General features: G+C 43.8%; 1 protein-coding gene across 2 annotated transcripts; it reads left to right on the top strand.

Moving 5' to 3' along the window:
- The first annotated feature begins 1,209 nt into the window (after window positions 1–1,209).
- C19H16orf46 (chromosome 19 C16orf46 homolog) lies at window positions 1,210–15,394 on the top strand. Of its 2 annotated transcripts, XM_060131475.1 has the most exons (3): window positions 1,210–1,419; window positions 6,498–7,466; window positions 15,371–15,394. In XM_060131475.1, the coding sequence occupies exons 1-3, from the start codon at window positions 1,210–1,212 to the stop codon at window positions 15,392–15,394; spliced, it is 1,203 nt and encodes a 400-aa protein (XP_059987458.1). The 2 variants fall into 2 exon arrangements, with proteins under 2 accessions (XP_059987458.1, XP_059987457.1); XM_060131474.1 differs by lacking the exon at window positions 15,371–15,394 and having other exon boundaries at window positions 6,498–7,511.
- The last annotated feature ends 1,218 nt before the right edge of the window (window positions 15,395–16,612 follow it).

Here is a 16,612-nt window from a genome sequence, read left to right as displayed (position 1 = left end):
AGTCCAAAGTCAAGGTGTTGGCAGGGTTCGTTCCTTCTTTTTTTTTTCTGGGTTGTCTTTTTACTTTTTTTGTTTGTTTGTTTGCTTTGACCACGCTGTGCAGCATGTGGGATCTTAGTTCCCTGACCTAGGATCGAACCTGTGCCCCCTGCGTTGGGAGTGCAGAGTCTTAACCACTGGACCGCGAGGGAAGTCCCTCACTTTTTTTTTGTTATATCGAAGTATAATTGATTTACAGTGTTGTGTTACTTTCAGGTGTACAGCAAAGTGATTCAGTTATATATATACATAATAGATATAATATATAATTATATCTATAATATATATACTCTTTTTCAGAAAGAATATATATATTCTTTTTCAGATTCTTTTCCCTTATAGGTTATTATAAAATATTGAGTATAGTTCCCTGTGCTATAGAGTATGTCCTTGCTGGTTATCTGTTTTACACATGGCAGTGTGTATATGTTAATCCCAGACTCCTAATTTATCCCTCCCCCTGGGTTGGTACCTTCTGAGGCTGTGAGGGAGGGATGTGTTCCAGGCCTCTCTCCTTGACTTGTTGATGACCGTCTCGTCCCTGGGTCTCCTCACATTGTCTTCCCTCTAAGCATGTCTGTGTCCAGAGTTCCCCTCTCTATGTGGACAGCTTCATATAGGGTGGATGAAGGTGAACCAATTGACTTAGCTTTGACCACATTCTCCACCAGCTTCCTCAGAAGCCAAAGGATCCCCAAGCCGACATCCAGGGCTGTTCGGACAGGACAGAGGAGGTGGCTGGGATGCATCAGTCACACATAGCACGATGGTTCTCTTCATATTAGCACAGTATCATTTGGATGTTTTGGGAGTGGAGGGTAGGGATGCTTAACCCTACATTCCTACTCTGTAGGGGCACTTGGTACCCCATCACGAGAGACAGAGTCTGTGGTAACATCTTTCTACCCTCTTTTCTTCACTTCCAACTTTGGTCTTTAAATCCATCAGTCTTTAAAATTAGCCTTATCTTTTACAATGTCAATAGCTGGCAAAGGATGATTTTGTAATATTTCTTCTGTCTATTCCTGAACATATCTTGAAGATATTTCGCCTGAGTTGTTGAATTGCTTTAAAAAAAAAAAAACAAAAAACAATACTAAATGCTAAGTTCAATTTGCATTTCAAACCACAGGAAGAAGATGTTAAAGACTTTAAGCAACCATCACAGTAATGGATCTCAGTCTGAAAAATGAGACTGAATTAGAAAATAGTGAAAATAATGAAATTCAAAGCACAGAAGAAACTGAATTAAACTATACTTGTCCAGATGAAAGAAGTGAAAAGAATCACGTTTGTTGTCTTCTCAATATCAGTGACATTACACTTGAACAAGATGAAGAAGCCAAAGAATTTGTCATTGGAACTGGATGGGAAGAAGCAGTGAGTATTTTCTTGAGTTAGGTCTCTTGCATGTCAGTGTTTTGATACAAGCCTTTTCTTTTACTATTTTCAAAAACAGTTACTATTGCCAAAAAAAAAAAGTGTAAATGATGAAATATAGAAACCTTTTGGAACAGAGGTAGAATGTTAATGATGATAATAGCTGTACCTTTTATTGAGTATTTATGGCCACTCACTATTGGCAAGCACAGTACTGAATGCTTTACGTACATCAATTCATTCACTTTCTCAATAGTTCTGTGAGGCAGGTATTATGTGAGGCATAATATTATGTGAGACAGCCTCACTTCTTGGACAAGGATACCAAAGCACCCAAAAGTTGAAATGTGTCAAAGATCACCCAGGCAGTGGGCAAGGCAGGGCTTGAACCCAGCTCTTCTGGACTCCAGAACCCAAGCTGCTTAACTTAACCCAAGCTACTTAATTCCCCAAGAGACCTGAGATTTTTATCCTGGTGGTTCTACTCAGAACCCTGTGGGTTTATTCTTAGACTATTCTTAGAATCAGTAATAGAAATACAGTTCTAAATTTAGAACTGTAAGGGAATTTGGTCTAATCCAATGATTCTCACTTGCTAGTGTCACAACTGGTGGGGAGGGAGAAAGGATGCTACTGGATGTAGTGGGTAGAGGCCAGGAGTGCTTACAATGCCCAGGGTGGCTCCCACCGCAATAAATGGTCCAGCCTTGGACCACTTCCCTTGCGGTCTAGTGGTTAAGACTCTGTCCTTCTATTGCAGGGGGTACATGTTCGATCCCTGGTGGGGGAACTAAGATCCCACATGCCACGAAGCCAAAAAAAAAAGAAAAAAGAAATGATCCAGCCTTGTCTTAGCTTGGGCTGCTGTAATAGAATACCATAGACTGGGTAGCTTAAGCAACAGACACTTATTTCTCAGTCCGAGGTCAGGGTCCCAGCATGGTTGGGTTCTTGGTGAGAGCCCTATTTCATTTTATTTTATTATTTTTTGGCTGTGCCATGCAGCATATGGGATGCAGAATCTTTAGTTTCCCAACCAGGGATCAAGCCCTTGCCCCCTGCAGTGGAAGTGTGGAGTCTTAACCACTGGACCGCCAGGGAAGTCCCCTCCTTTTCTTATAAGGGCACTAATCCCATCATGAGGGCCCTGCCATCTTGACCTCATCTAACCCTAACACCTCCCAAACACCCACCTCCAAATACCATCAACTGGGGATTAGGGTTTCAGCATAGGAATTTGCCGGGGGAGGGTACACAAACATGCAACCCATAAAAAAACCCCAATGTTGGTAGTGCCAATGTTGAGAAACCTTGATCTAATTGGTTTATTTTATAAATATGGAAACTGAGGCCAAAATAAGGCAGAGTGACTCTACCCAAGTCCACTTGACAGTTGCAAGAATGTGTCTTCAGGGCCTCCTCTGGTGCTCTCTCTACTGTACGCCACCCCCCCACCTCATTAAGCATATATGACCTATGACCTTCCATACACACACACCCAGATCAGGTAAGTCAAGGTGGTAGAGAGTTCTATTTAAGCATGGAAAACTTTCTAAGCTTAGAAGTTAGAAGGTTCCATTTCTAAGCTTAGAAGTTAGAAGGTTCAGTTTACTATTCAAGGTAATTACTTTGAAATACCAAGGGCTGTTGGAAAAGAATTTTCTTTTAATTGGAAAAATTGCCCCGTGTCCCATGCTGAGAGTACGATTGCTGTTCACACTGTCTGGTATGACCATTTCCTCCTGCCTGCTGCCTGCTACTCTTTGCTCTCTCTGTCCAGCCCCCGACCCCTGCCCACCCAGCCCTACCCCACCTCTCAGACAGCCTTGCCTCAGGAGGGTTGACTGAGGTTTGTCCCTGCCCCCTGCAAAGGCTGGCTTCCTGCACTGGCTCATGGTCCCCTGACCCTTTCTGTGCTGGTGCCAGGGACCCCTGGGCCAGCATTTAGAGGAGGACAGAGAACACTTTGCTGGTAGCAATTCCTGAGAGTTTCTTATGCTTGCAGAGCCAAGGGACCTCACAGGAGGCAGGTGATGGGATGTCTCAGGGCTGCACAGTGTTGACCCAGGCTGACCCAGTGCAGGAGCCTTTCCTATCACTACCCTGCTGTTTCTCCCCGTGGCAGCCTGTGGACGCCCACACCACTTGGTGGCTCTGTGGACACTCAGTCAGGAGGGAGGCACAGTCACCTTGCACTGCAGCTGGGCTCGAAGTCCTGGCAGACATCCAGACCTTTTCGGAAACACCTAGCTTACCTGTGACACCTCACCTGTAAGGACCAAAAAGGCAAGGTGTCATTGCCCCCTGCCCTGGGACTTGGATCCCCTGCCCGGCCATCTGAACACCCTGGAGATGTAGATCCTCTGTATCAGCCTCGACCCAAGGCTCATGTGGGTGCCTTTTTTTTTTTTTTTTTTTTTGGCTGTGCCTTGCAGCTTGCTGGATCTTGGTTTTCTGGACCAGGGATTGAACCCGGGGCCTCTGCAGTGAAAGCGCCAAGTCCTAACCACTGAACTGCCAGGGATCTCCCATGTGGGGTGCTTTCTATTTTATTTATTTTTTTAAAAAGATATATTTATTTTATTTTTTAATTAATTTATTTTTGGCTGTATTGGGTCTTCGTTGCTGCACGCGGGCTTTCTCTAGTTGCGGCGAGCGGGGGCTACTCTTCACTGCACGCTTCTCACCGCGGTGGCTTCTCTTGTTGCACAGCATAGGCTCTAGGCACGCGGACTTCAGTAGTTGTGGCACGCAGGCTCAGTAGTTGTTGGCGCATGCGCTTAGCTGCTTGGCGGCATGTGGGATCTTCCCAGACCGGGGATCAAACCCATGTCCCCGTGCATTGGTAGGAGGATTCTTAACCAGTGCACCACCTGGGAAGTCCCTGGGGTGCTTTTTAAAATCTACCTTCCCAGGGATTCCCTGACCCTTCCCAAGCCCCTCCCCTGAGTACTGGCTTAGTAGGTTGGGGTGGGCCTCGGGAATCTGGATTTTGAAAAGCAGCTCAGGTGACTCTTAGGGTCAGGCAACTGGGGAGCCTTTGCTGACTCAGTTGGACCTGTTTAATAGATTCAGAAAGACAAAAGCTCAGGGGTTGCTGCACATTTTAGGCTCCCCTCACTCAACATCCCGTTAAGCCAGAGTTGGCCTTTTCCACACACACAGCCTGGAGACAAATCCCCTTGCCTGGGTGGAGGTGGGGACCAAGCGACTTGCCTCACTCCACCAAAGCCACCATCTGGAGAGAGGCTGTCAGCCTGAGGACCTATTAGCAAATGGGCTGGGACCCTTGCTTTTCTGTAAAAGCTGGAAAACCACCTGGGGAGCCAGGGTCAAGAGCAGTGAGGTGTGAGGCAAGCAGCATGGTCCTCTTGAAGATTCAGTGCCGACCCTGCAGCACGTGAAGGCACGGGGTTCCCAGAACAGAGGCAGAGGGAGGGGGAAGCTGGGGAAGATGTGCTCAGGCTGACTCAGCGTGCAGTGCTGGGCAGCAGCCTTGTAGCCGTCCAAGAACTGGGACTTCACTATGCTAAAGAAAATGTTTTTCTTTTTTTATGAGAACATATTCAAGGTTTCAGCAGCACGTCTTTGGGAAGAGCTAGGCCTGTGGAATAAGAAAGTATCGGACTCCAATAGCACTTACTAGACTTTTTAAAAAAGTGATGCTGCAGGCTTCCCTGGTGGCCCAGTGGTTAAGAATCCGCCTGCCAATGCAGGGGACACAGGTTCGAGCCCTGATCTGGGAAGATCCCACCTGCCACGGAGCAACTAAGCCTGTGCGCCACAACTACTGAGCCTGCGCTCTAGACCCTATGAGCCACAACTACTGAGCCCTCGTGCCACAACTACTTGAGCCTGCGTACCTAGAGTCCGTGCTCCGCAACAAGAGAATCCATTGCAATGAGAAACCCACCCACCGCAATGGAGTGTAGCCCCTGCTCGCTGCAACTAAAGAAAGCCCGCACAGCAAAGAAGACCCAACACAGACATAAATAAATAAATAAATAAAAAGTTCCCTTTAAAAAATAAAAAATAAATAAAAAGGAGTTTTTCTTGACACTTACGAATTTCTAACAGGAATTTGGGGAGCTGAACACCTGAGGTGAGAGGGTGTGGAGGGTGAAAAGGGGATGATGGGAAAGGGATGTTTTTGTGCAGGAGGCCCAGAGGCGGGCCCCACCTTCAGGCCCAGGAGACGATGCTGCTCCGCACAGGCTCTCCTTGTCCTCTGCTTGGGGAGGCACAGACCTCCTGAATGTGCCAGCACTTGTTGGCTGTAAGGATATTTTAAGCCTCAGTTTCCTCCTCTGTAACCTGGATATCAGAATACCTAAACTGTAGCACTCCTGTGAGGATTAAATGAATGAATGCCAAGAGATCCTCAGCTCAGTGCCTGGAACATAGTAAAATCGTGGGAGCTGTTTTTGCTTTTTTTTTTTTTTTTACCATATAAGGTTGCCAGATTTAGCAAATGAAAACACAAGGCACCCAGTTGAACTTGGCTTTCGGTAACCCTAATTAGTGTAAGTATATCCCGAATGTGGTCTTGTGTTTTTATCTAACAGCTCTGTTTACCTGTGACCTCTGTGGCAGGGTCAGCCAGGGGACTCCGGGTGTGGCCGCAGGCATGGGTGTGCCTGGGCCCTGCTGACCCTGCGTCTGCCTCTGCTCCTCTGCCTTTCCTTCAGCCTCTCCGAGCAGCAGTCTCCCGGGTGTGGTAAACAGACCCTGCAGTACAAGAAAGGCTGGCAGAGGGGACAAGAACAAACAGTTTTGATTTTATTTTAATAATTCTGAATTTACTTTAACGCACATCTAAAAAAATGTAGAGTCAGCACATCAATGTGGCCATTTATAGATACTATCGCTTAGTATTTTCGTCTTTAAAAATACTGTTACAAATACTATTGCTTAGTATGAGGCTAAACTAGGCATGAGAAGTTAAAACTAAAACATTTAAGTCAATTTTTAGAGAAATATTGATTTAAATAGGACAGCCAAACTGGGAATGGGGCCAAAGTAGGGGCAACTGGAGTCTAGGCAGCTCAGCTGAGAGTAACACGCTGTTTTATTTGCAGGTCCGAGGCTGGGGAAGGATTTCTCCAACTGCCTGCATCTGGCCCAGGAAGAAGCTTAAAAAGGCGAAGATGGGAGAAAGTGCCAGCAGCTGCTTACTCTGTGTCAGCCTCTCCCAAGGGAGCCTGGAGGCCAGGCTTCAGTCGGAGGCCGGGAAGTTGGAGTCGGGCGCTTCAGCTCCGGCTGAGGCAGGGCCGGAGAAGGATGGAGGCAGCCTCTTCCAGACTCCGGGCCCCCCGCCAGGCCCCAACACTGCCTACCGGGAAGTTAACAGGATCTGCTTTCCCACTTACAGTCAGGGAGAGAAAAAAAGTCTGCAAATAAAAGAGTTTATTTGGTGCCTGGAAGACTGGGCCACTCCCGAGGCTGTGAGGGGCAACGACCCCGGAAGCCCCAGCGGAGGCGCTGACGGAAGTGCCTCCGTGGCAGACTCCTTGACTTCCAAGGCCCATTTAGTTCTACCTGCCCTGAAGTCTTCACCCCCAAATGGCTTGGATGTGCCAGGTAAGAAGAGTCAGAACTTTTTCTTGCAGCAGGAAGAGAAGGGGCTGAGCGTGGCGAAGGATGAGCAAGTGGCTTGTGCATATGGGGTGAAAACAGTTGACAGGACAGGTGAAAAGAGGCCCATTGAGCTGGCCAAGCACCACAAGGTGAAGGAAACGCAGCCTTTCCCCACCCCGGCGGCCCGGACATCCCTGCTGGCCGGTCCCGAGCCCTGCTGCCTGCCCTGGTCCCTCCTGCCTGAAAAACACCTGGTGTGCCCTCCCCACCACAAGAGTGTTCGCTATCTCGCCACCCTGCAGCTTGTGGAGAAACAAGGAGCGCAGACCTACAAAGCCAAATTCAAAGCCAGGGAGCCGAGACCTCCCATGAAAACCCCACACCGCGTTCTCACAGCGGCCAAGCCAGAAAACAGGCCCCAAACGCTGGAGACCAAAGTGTTCTCAAGACCTCTCTTGCCGTCCCTCACGGTGAGCAGAGTTGTTATGGCCGTTCCCACTCACAGACTCCTCTGAGTTGCCATGATGTAATTCCCTGGGAATAAGCACCGTCTGAAAGTTGTTCATCTTCTCTTCGCTCTCTCCCTCCTGCCCCAACCCCAGTCTCTTCCTCATCCTCCTCCTTGTCTTCTCGTACACTTTTCTCTCCCCCTCTCCCCTGGTGCTTTTTTGTAGTATAATCAGGGGAAATTGAACCTCATTGTACGGGTTTTGATGTGCTCTCAAAGCCCCGATATTTATGTGTTACCTGCTTCTATTGCTTAGCCGTTTACAAAACGCAAACTGGTAATGCCAGTCTCAGCCTCTGCCTGACTTATCTCTGCACTGGAAGACAAGTGGATGGTGGGGAATCTGAAGGGCCTCCCTCAGGGATGCCCCCATGCCAGCCCTGAGCCAACCTGCAGGGGCTCCTGCCCCCTCAACCCCAGTGCCTTAAGCCAAGGGTACTGGGCATGTGTAGACCACATCGTTTCTTGATCTTTTGAACCTGGCAGATGTCTGTCTGTTGCCGCATTTTCTCTTGCAACAAAGATCTGCTTTAATAGAAACAATGTTATAAGAGAAAAATTCCAGCCTGTGTCCAAATGAATATCCTCTGTCCCAGGTGGTGTATCCTTATATTATATCCATGGATGTACGGTATCCCTTGTTTCCTATATGCCCCAGATTTCATATATTATAGCCTCATGCTTGTCGCACATTTCATATATTTCATATATTATAGCCTCATGCTGGTCTCTGTGTCTGGGAAGTTTTTCTTACCATTCTACAAAATTCATCTTGGGAGGCAGGTTAAGAATAATTTTTTTTTTAAATGTCGCTGTGATTATTATCAGCACACATGCTTCCTCCAGTCTTACCTTATAACTACTATTTGGGAACTCGACAACCCCAAACAGACAAGTATGGAATGGGGCTGTGACTTTCTTCCTTCTTCCATCTTTCCTCTCCCCTCATTTTACCCGAGTGCGTATTTCCTGAAGTTGTATATAAATTAAACTTTTGTAAATTAGTTATATTTTAAATGTGAAGTGACAATGCTATGTAGAGAAATGCTCTGAAGAACCATTCTGTAATATGCATAACCATTTAGCCGCTCTGTAATTACATAGTTGGCATGTGCTTAAGGTAGGTTGTACTTGAACTCTAGGCTTTCCGTCTCCTAAATGATGGGCAGACAGAATATATGACTGTATTTGTAAACATCTGCTTTCCATAACTGGTCTTTGTGATGTCTTGTCTAAGTTTAGGTTTTTTGGTTTTGTTTTGTTGGTTTGTCTTTACAAAACACCAGAAATGCAGGAGTGACTATAGTACAACCGTCACTGAAAGGCGTATTTTGCCTTTTGAGGTCATACACTTTATAGTCTAGAAGCAGTTAACAGGTTCTACTCATTCTTTCTTCTCTGAATGAAGAAACCATCTGGATTCATCCCCAAGAAGAGGCCCTGATTTCCCACTGTGTCTGGACAGTGGGGGTCTTGGACCCAGTACTGTTTGAGGACCCTCCAGCTCTGGCAGCCTGCCCACCTAAGTCAGTGGTTTTTCAAGCCCCTCTTTATAATCTGCAGAATAATGAATAAGCTCACTATGTAAAGCAGTCTTAAGTGTTTGATTGGGAGGGAAAAAGTATCCACCAGTATGAGGGACAAAGCCCACCTGCTCAGCCCAGATGTACTTACCTGTTGAGATCTTGAGGCAGTTTGAACTGATCCAAGTTACAACATAATGTTTTTTTTTCTTAAGAAAAACTCATTTGTTGAGATAAGGGTTATAAATTCTATAGCTTTGGGGGTAAACATATAATAATTTAGAATTGAGGAGAGCCAGTTTGAACAAGGGAAGGGCCAAATTTAAAGGTTTGTAGTATCTTTTTTGAGCAAATAATTTGGTCAACAAAATGTTGACTAGAAGATCCCTCTGTGAATAGATAAGAATGCTTTGCATTTGGCATCTTTTTCTTTAGGTAATTATTCAAGTACCTGTTAAAGGCCCTCTGATATCTTATCTGTGTTAGCCGTGGTTTAAATTGTTTCTCTGTGGATAGTCACTCTAGGCCTTGTCCCAATTTCTATTCAGATTAAATCAGGACATCCGAACTGGTCTTTGATGTCCAAGTTTAGATAAAGGCTAAATGTTTACTAGAATGCAGCCCCCCCTTAGGGTTCTAGGTCACTAACAAAAATCCTGCCATTTTAAGGAGTTAAGCATGTTACAATTCAGTGCCAGTGGCCCTCTTCCTACCTCCAGGTGATGATCTCAGTTAGGTTTTGGTTCCTCTAGTCCTCCCCAAACCAAGCATGGAGGGCTCTGTGTTTCACCCCTCATTCTGTTATGTTTGGCTGTCTCATTAGTAAAGCTTTCCAAACCCCTATTCTTTTTTGAAATTAAAAAAATCACCGAGTGGAACTGTGGCAGCACCCGACAGAGGGCTCCTGCAGGGCCTGAGGTCAACTACTGGGTGAGGCCAGGCTGAGGTGTGGGGATGCTCCTGGGCAAGGGCAGGGCCATAGGGGCTGGAAACCTCGGAAAGAGTATAGATCTGACAGAGAGACGAGGGACAAGGCCAAGGGGAAGACTAAGAATAAGACCCGGAGACATTTGGACAAGTATGTAGGGCTTTGGCTACTCAGGGAGACTTTCCCTAATTTTTAGCTATGTTCTTTTTATTCTGGACTTTGCCCCCTATTGTGAAATTTACCTGTACTTCCAGGACCATGCTATGACTTGAGCCCAGAATCAAATTTGCTTTCAACCTCTCCCGAAGCACGGGAGCCCCAGCCCGTCTCCCTGCGGGCTCCCCCAGCTGGCCAAGCAGGCCGAGCTGCACAGTTGGAGTCCCGCATCTGGGACTTTTTGGGTGTCTGGGCTTGGGTCCAGTGCAGCCTTAGTGCTGCAGTTTAGGGGCTACGGAAAAGTCAGATGGGGAAGAAACGGGCTCCTGTGGCTGTGACTGAGGGCAGATGAGGGTGGTCCCTGGTACCACGGGCAACACTCTCCCACTGTCTGCCAGGCTAACTGGGGCACTGGAGCCAGGAGAGATTCAGTGCTGTGCGCTTGATGCCCAGGCTAAACTCTGACCCGAGCTCCACTAGCCGGTCACATGATACAATAATTCCACTTGAATTGGCAAGGCACTGTTCTAAGAGTTCAAAGCCTCTTCTGGGTATTATCTCTTTTTATCCTGAGCAAATTCATGAGGGTCAGGGATCATTTTCTCCTGTGACCCAAGGAGAATCCAATCAACAGAGAGCTTGTGTTTAGTCAGGGCTGGTGTGCACCTTGGGCGTCTGAAGGTGCCAACTTATCTCCAAGGTGAGGGAACAGCTGGAGCACTGGGTGGAAAGTATCACATAAGGCAGGAAGGAAGCCTTCAGAATGTCATTCCTTCCTGTAAGATGGGAACAATTTGACATAGGATGTGGTAAAGACGAGGAGGTAATGTATGTAAAACAAATCAAACAGAGGTTTGATCTGTGGTCTTCCTGAATGTGGTGATCAGATCAAATACAAATAGCTGGATCATTTCCCTTTAATGAATAGCTGTTCAAAATCACCTAGAAATCCTGTGGGCATGGCCAGTTGTCATTTGGAGTTTGATGGGTCTTCACTCTTTAAAAGTCCTCAGAGGGCTTCCCTGGTGGAGCAGTGGTTGAGAGTCCGCCTGCTGATGCAGGGGACGCGGGTTCGTGCCCCGGTCTGGGGAGATCCCACATGCCGCGGAGCGGCTGGGCCCGTGAGCCGTGGCCGCTGGGCCTGCGCGTCCGGAGCCTGTGCTCTGCAACGGGAGAGGCCACAGCAGTGAGAGGCCCGCGTACCGCAAAAAAAAAAAAAAAAAAAAAAAAAAAAAAGTCCTCAGAACTCAGCTTCCTAACTTGTCGACTTAGGGTCCTTGCTTGGGACTCCTGTTAATCCATGGGCCATCTTCATTCCCTGGCCCTTTTCCTCATCCTGTTTTGCTTGAATTTCCACTGCACCAGTCTAAACACCATTGCTCTGCAGATTTATACCATGCCTCTCATACTGATTTTGTGTCACCTTGAAGTGTTGTAGCAAAAAATGTACTTTTCCAGTTTAATCTCTCAGATCAAAACTATTGTATATCTTCCTGAACACAGTCTTAGGATAACTCCAGTGCAACAAGTAAAACTAGCACCATCATCGTTTTTCCTAAGAGCTGAGAACTAGGATTTTTTTTTTTAATAGCCCAGCTTTCCCCCTGGACATTGTTGACTCTGCCCTATAAAATGAGGGGATTAATACCTAGGGTCCCTCCTAATTCTGTCATTTTAGTGCAGTTAACTTGACTGTAAATATTACCAGACACTCAAAATGTGAACAGTTCTTTTTGTTGCAGATTTGCGATCAGACCTCCTCTGGATGCTGGCTTTTGTAGTGTGAAATTTAAAAAAAATCTAAATGAATTTCAATTTGTACATTTCAAAAGTTGTTTATAGTAAAAATCCTAAAGAGATTAAGAAAAAAAATTATTTTACATAAGACTATGAGAATTCAACTTTACTAACACATTCTTTATAAACAACGCATGTACTTTTTTTTTTTAAGACAATTTTTTAGAGCAGTTTAAAGTTCATAGCAAAATTGAGAGGAAGGTACAGAGATTACCCATGTGCCCCCTCCCCCCCACCACAGATGCACAGCCTCCCCCAGGATCAGCATCCCCAGAGTGTGGACATTTGTTACAAATGATGAAACTACGCCGACATGTCATAATCACTTAAAGTGTTTACATCAGCGTCATTCTGGGTATTGTACGTTCTGAACACACATACTTTTTTTTTGAATTTTATTTATTTTTTATATAGCAGGTTATTAGTTATCTATTTTATACTTATTAGTTATCTATTATATATATATTTTATTAGTGTATATATGTCAATCCCAATCTCCTAATTCATCCCACCACCACCCTCTGCCGCTTTCCCCCCTTGGTGTCCATACGTTTGTTCTCTACATCTGTGTCTCTATTTCTGCCCTGCAAACCGGTTCATCTGTACCATTTTTCTAGGTTCCACATATATGCGTTAATATACGGTATTTGTTTTTCTCTTTTTGACTTACTTCACTCTGTATGACAGTCTCTAGATCCATCCACGTCTCTACAAATGACCCAATTTCGTTCCTTTTTATGGCTAATATTCCATTGTATATATGTACCACATTTTCTTTATTCATGAATGCCCATTCATCTGTCGACGGGCATTTAGGTTGCTTCCACGACCTGCCTATTGTAAATAGTGCTGCAATGAACATTGAGGTGCATGGTGTCTTTTTGAATTATGGTTTTCTCTGGGTATATGCCCAGTAGTGGGATTGCTGGGTCATATGGTAATTCTATTTTTAGTTTTTTGAGGAACCTCCATACTGTCTTTTTGAATTATGGTTTTCTCTGGGTATATGCCCAGTAGTGGGATTGCTGGGTCATATGGTAATTCTATTTTTAGTTTTTTGAGGAACCTCCATACTGTTCTCCATAGTGGCTGTATCAATTTACATTCCCACCAACAGTGCAAGAGGGTTCCCTTTTCTCCACACCGTCTCCAGCATTTGTTGTTTGTAGATTTTCTGATGATGCCCATTCTAACTATGTGAGGTGATACCTCATTGTAGTTTTGATTTGCATTTCTCTAAAATTAGTGATGCTCAGCAGCTTTTCATGTGCTTCTTGGCCATCTGTAGGTCCTCTTTGGAGAAATGTCTATTTAGGTCTTCTGCCCATTTTTGGATTGGGTTGTTTGTTTTTTTAATATTGAGCTGCAAGCTGTTTATATATTTTGAACATTAATCCTTTGTCCTTCAATTCATTTGCAAATATTTTCTCCCATTCTGAGGGTTGTCTTTTCATCTTGTTTATGGTTTCCTTTGCTTTGCAAAAGCTTTTAAGTTTCATTAGGTCCCATTTGTTTATTTTTGTTTTTATTTCCATTACTATAAGAGGTGGATCAAAAAAGATCTTGCTGTGATCTATGTCAAAGAGTGTTCTTCCTATGTTTTCCTCTAAGAGTTTTATAGTGTCTGGTCTTACATTTAGGTCTCTAATCCATTGAGTTTATTTTTGTGAACACACATACTTCTTTAATGTTCCAATGCTCAGCTGATATTGCATCCATAGCAGTGCTTACAATTCCACTCCACCAACTGGCCCTATGCCTCCGGCAGGACTTTTCAACCTTCACTGTTGGCATTCAGGAGCTGGATAATTCTTTGTGGTGGGGCTGTTTTGTGCACAGAGGGATATTGAGAAGCATCTCTGTCCCTCTACCCACTAGATGCCAATAGTCCCCTCCCAGTTGTGACAATCAAGAATGCCTTCAGACACTGCCAAGTGCCACAAGGGCAAAACCGGCCCAGGTGAGGACCAGTGCTTTAGGGAATTAGTTATCTAGAATCCTAGAATTAGTTATCTAGAATCCTAGAATTAGTTATCTAGAATGCCTCTGTTTGCTGCTTCCCTGACAACTTTACTTACAGAGCAAGAAGCAGCCCTGGCACAGAGGCAAAGGAAATGTGGGAGATGTCCTGCCTGCTTCATCCTGGAAAGCACAGGTGCTCTCAGTTTTGTCCTAGTCCTTCAGGGCCTTCTGGGGGCACCTGCCCGGTTTCCCTCCTGAAGGAAGTGACTCCGGGCCTGCTTTTCTCTGAGACAGTCTCTCTCAGAGTAACAGTAGGGCCCATTTAGCCAGCGCCAGGAAGAGCTGTTGGCATTCTCTTATCCTTCTTTTAGGAGAATGTACATTATTGTTTTGGCAAGGTTTTCAAGAAAATTCTAAGATGTTAAGTTGATTTATTTACATTTAATGGCATCATTCAGAATTCTCTACTTTTTTAACCAGTACTCTCCTCAACTTCACTGCTTGTGCTAAATCACTGAATATTGAGAGGCAGCCAACACTACGTATGACCCTCCTCAGTAACCGCTGGAAAATCTATACTTCATGTATGTGTGTGTGTGTGTGTGTATGTATATATATATATATATATATACACATATATATACACACACACACATACACACACACATGAAAATGGCTTTCTTCTCCCATTTAGCTCAAACTACAAGCCTTTCTTCCCTTTGTATCTTTTAAAATGAAACAATTTCTCGCTTACTAAAACTTGAAGACTGCTAACTTGAAAACATAGCATAAAACTAGTCTTATTTCCAACACCACAGGAGGGTTAGGACTATTCACTAAGTCTGTAAATGTGAAAGGACTCTCAGCAATTTCATTCGCTTTAAGCTCTGTATGTGAAGAAAAGTAGAAATCTAACTAATTTGAGATAAAAACCACTGGTCCTGATACTGTTCATGACTCTGTGAAGGTTTAGTTTCATGGCTATTCACCCAAATCCTCATGACTGACTTTTCTAATGTAATTCCAGGAAAATGGGCTGTCAGGGACATACCATTATGGCAGCTAATGAGAGAACTTGAAATCTGAAGGCTTACTCCTTAGACACACATCTCATTAGAGAAATGGGATTTAAATGGTTTTAAAATACACCACATCTTACCAAAAGAAAAAGAAAAAAAAACTGATACCAGCTTACAATTCATTAACAAGTACTAGACTCTCAAATATAGCTAAACAAAAACTATTACCACGAACTGAACTAAGATAATATAAACAGTTCCTAAAGCATAGTTTGCCAAAGTTTGGATGGTTTCTCAAAAAGCATACTATAAAAATCTTAGTTTTTGAAGGCTCACTTTTTAAATAGGGAAAAGTCTTTGAAGAGCATTTTAAGGTTAGATATCCTTTTGTGATTAAGTTAATTCAGATGCATTGACTCCTGCCAAATTTTTACTGCAGCACGAGCTACGATTTCTGAAGTCACTAAATTTCTCGTTACAGCACAGGAAAAGGAAGATAAAGTAGGAAAGGGATCAGTTTCAAATTCAGTCCTAAGCAGCAACAATGTTTGAGATGCAATCATAAAACCAAATATTTCACCTAGGACATGGAAAAAGCACTAGATCACCAGAAAGCAAAGAGTAAAAAGCTGCAAGCAAAAGCAATAAGAAGATGCCAAACTTGGAACAAGGTCTTATTGACACATAATATGCTAATCAGCTCACTCCTTTAGGCCAAAAAAAAAAAAAAAAGTCTTTGTTCACATAGGTAACATATATTTTTGAGAATAACAAAGTCACCATGTGGAGATATATTTTTTTAAACAATTTTTTATTTTCTGAAATATTTGACTATTTCACTGATAAACTAAAAAAGAATATTATTTAATTTTGTTGTTTCTTTTTTGTAGCCTTTATGACCTGTAATATTAACTTGCTTGATGGTAAAGAACCAAAAGTTAATGGAAGGGCCTTGACCACGAGTTTCTCCCATGACAACCTTCACTATTCTTGATTTTGTGGATTTAGAACAAAGTTACAAATGTGTTTTATTTTGTTAGTTATTAGTAAGGCAATATATAAATTTAGATTTTTTCTGAAGTTGAAAGAACTGAATGAATACTAGCCCTCTTTCAGTTTCAGTATTATAGACAATGCTCTTATTCATTCACGTACTTTGACACTTGCTCCTTTCAAACATGCATACTTTTAAATTACAGTGCCCAAATGTGTTAATTTGAGGACACCAACAACCTGAGAGGCCTTTCCATTTGCTCTTTAGCCTCCTTCTCTTGATATGTAAACTAGTGTATCAGTGTGTCTGTTAATAAATACATTTCACACAATTGAGAGAACCCTTTGGATTTAAGCATTGCAAAACAATGGTATTTAGTCGACTATCTTCTTGACTATAAGAACATTAGACTAGCCGACATCTTGCTGAAAAAACTAGATTAAATTCATGCCATTTAAGCCAACAGACTGACGTGTCCTCTCCTAGTGTCGAATCTAATCTGTGGCACTTTAACACACTTCAGGTGAGAACACACACATATATTGAGATATAAGGAAAATAAAACTGCATAATACTTGAGACTTCAAAGGCATCATTCCTAAATGCCCCAAAGTTACATGTTCCTCCTACTCTTTATTAAAGAGCCTTCCGAAAACAAGTCTGAGAAGCATTTCTTTAAGTATACATGATAGAAAGTACTCTTCAGAGTCAATATTAATTAGATAGTAA

This window comes from Lagenorhynchus albirostris, chromosome 19 (assembly GCF_949774975.1).
Source record: "Lagenorhynchus albirostris chromosome 19, mLagAlb1.1, whole genome shotgun sequence".
In the NCBI taxonomy this organism is placed as follows: domain Eukaryota; kingdom Metazoa; phylum Chordata; class Mammalia; order Artiodactyla; family Delphinidae; genus Lagenorhynchus; species Lagenorhynchus albirostris.
The sequence above is the reverse complement of the archived record's forward strand: the minus strand, read 5'-3'. Positions and strand labels throughout refer to the sequence as shown.

Excerpts from the sequence above, each read along its gene's own strand:
- C19H16orf46 (XM_060131474.1), top strand. The coding sequence starts at position 1,210 with ATGGATCTCAGTCTGAAAAATGAGACTGAATTAGAAAATAGTGAAAAT. Across the intron at positions 1,420-6,497 it reads GAACTGGATGGGAAGAAGCA|GTCCGAGGCTGGGGAAGGAT; the intron begins GTGAGTATTTTC and ends TTTTATTTGCAG.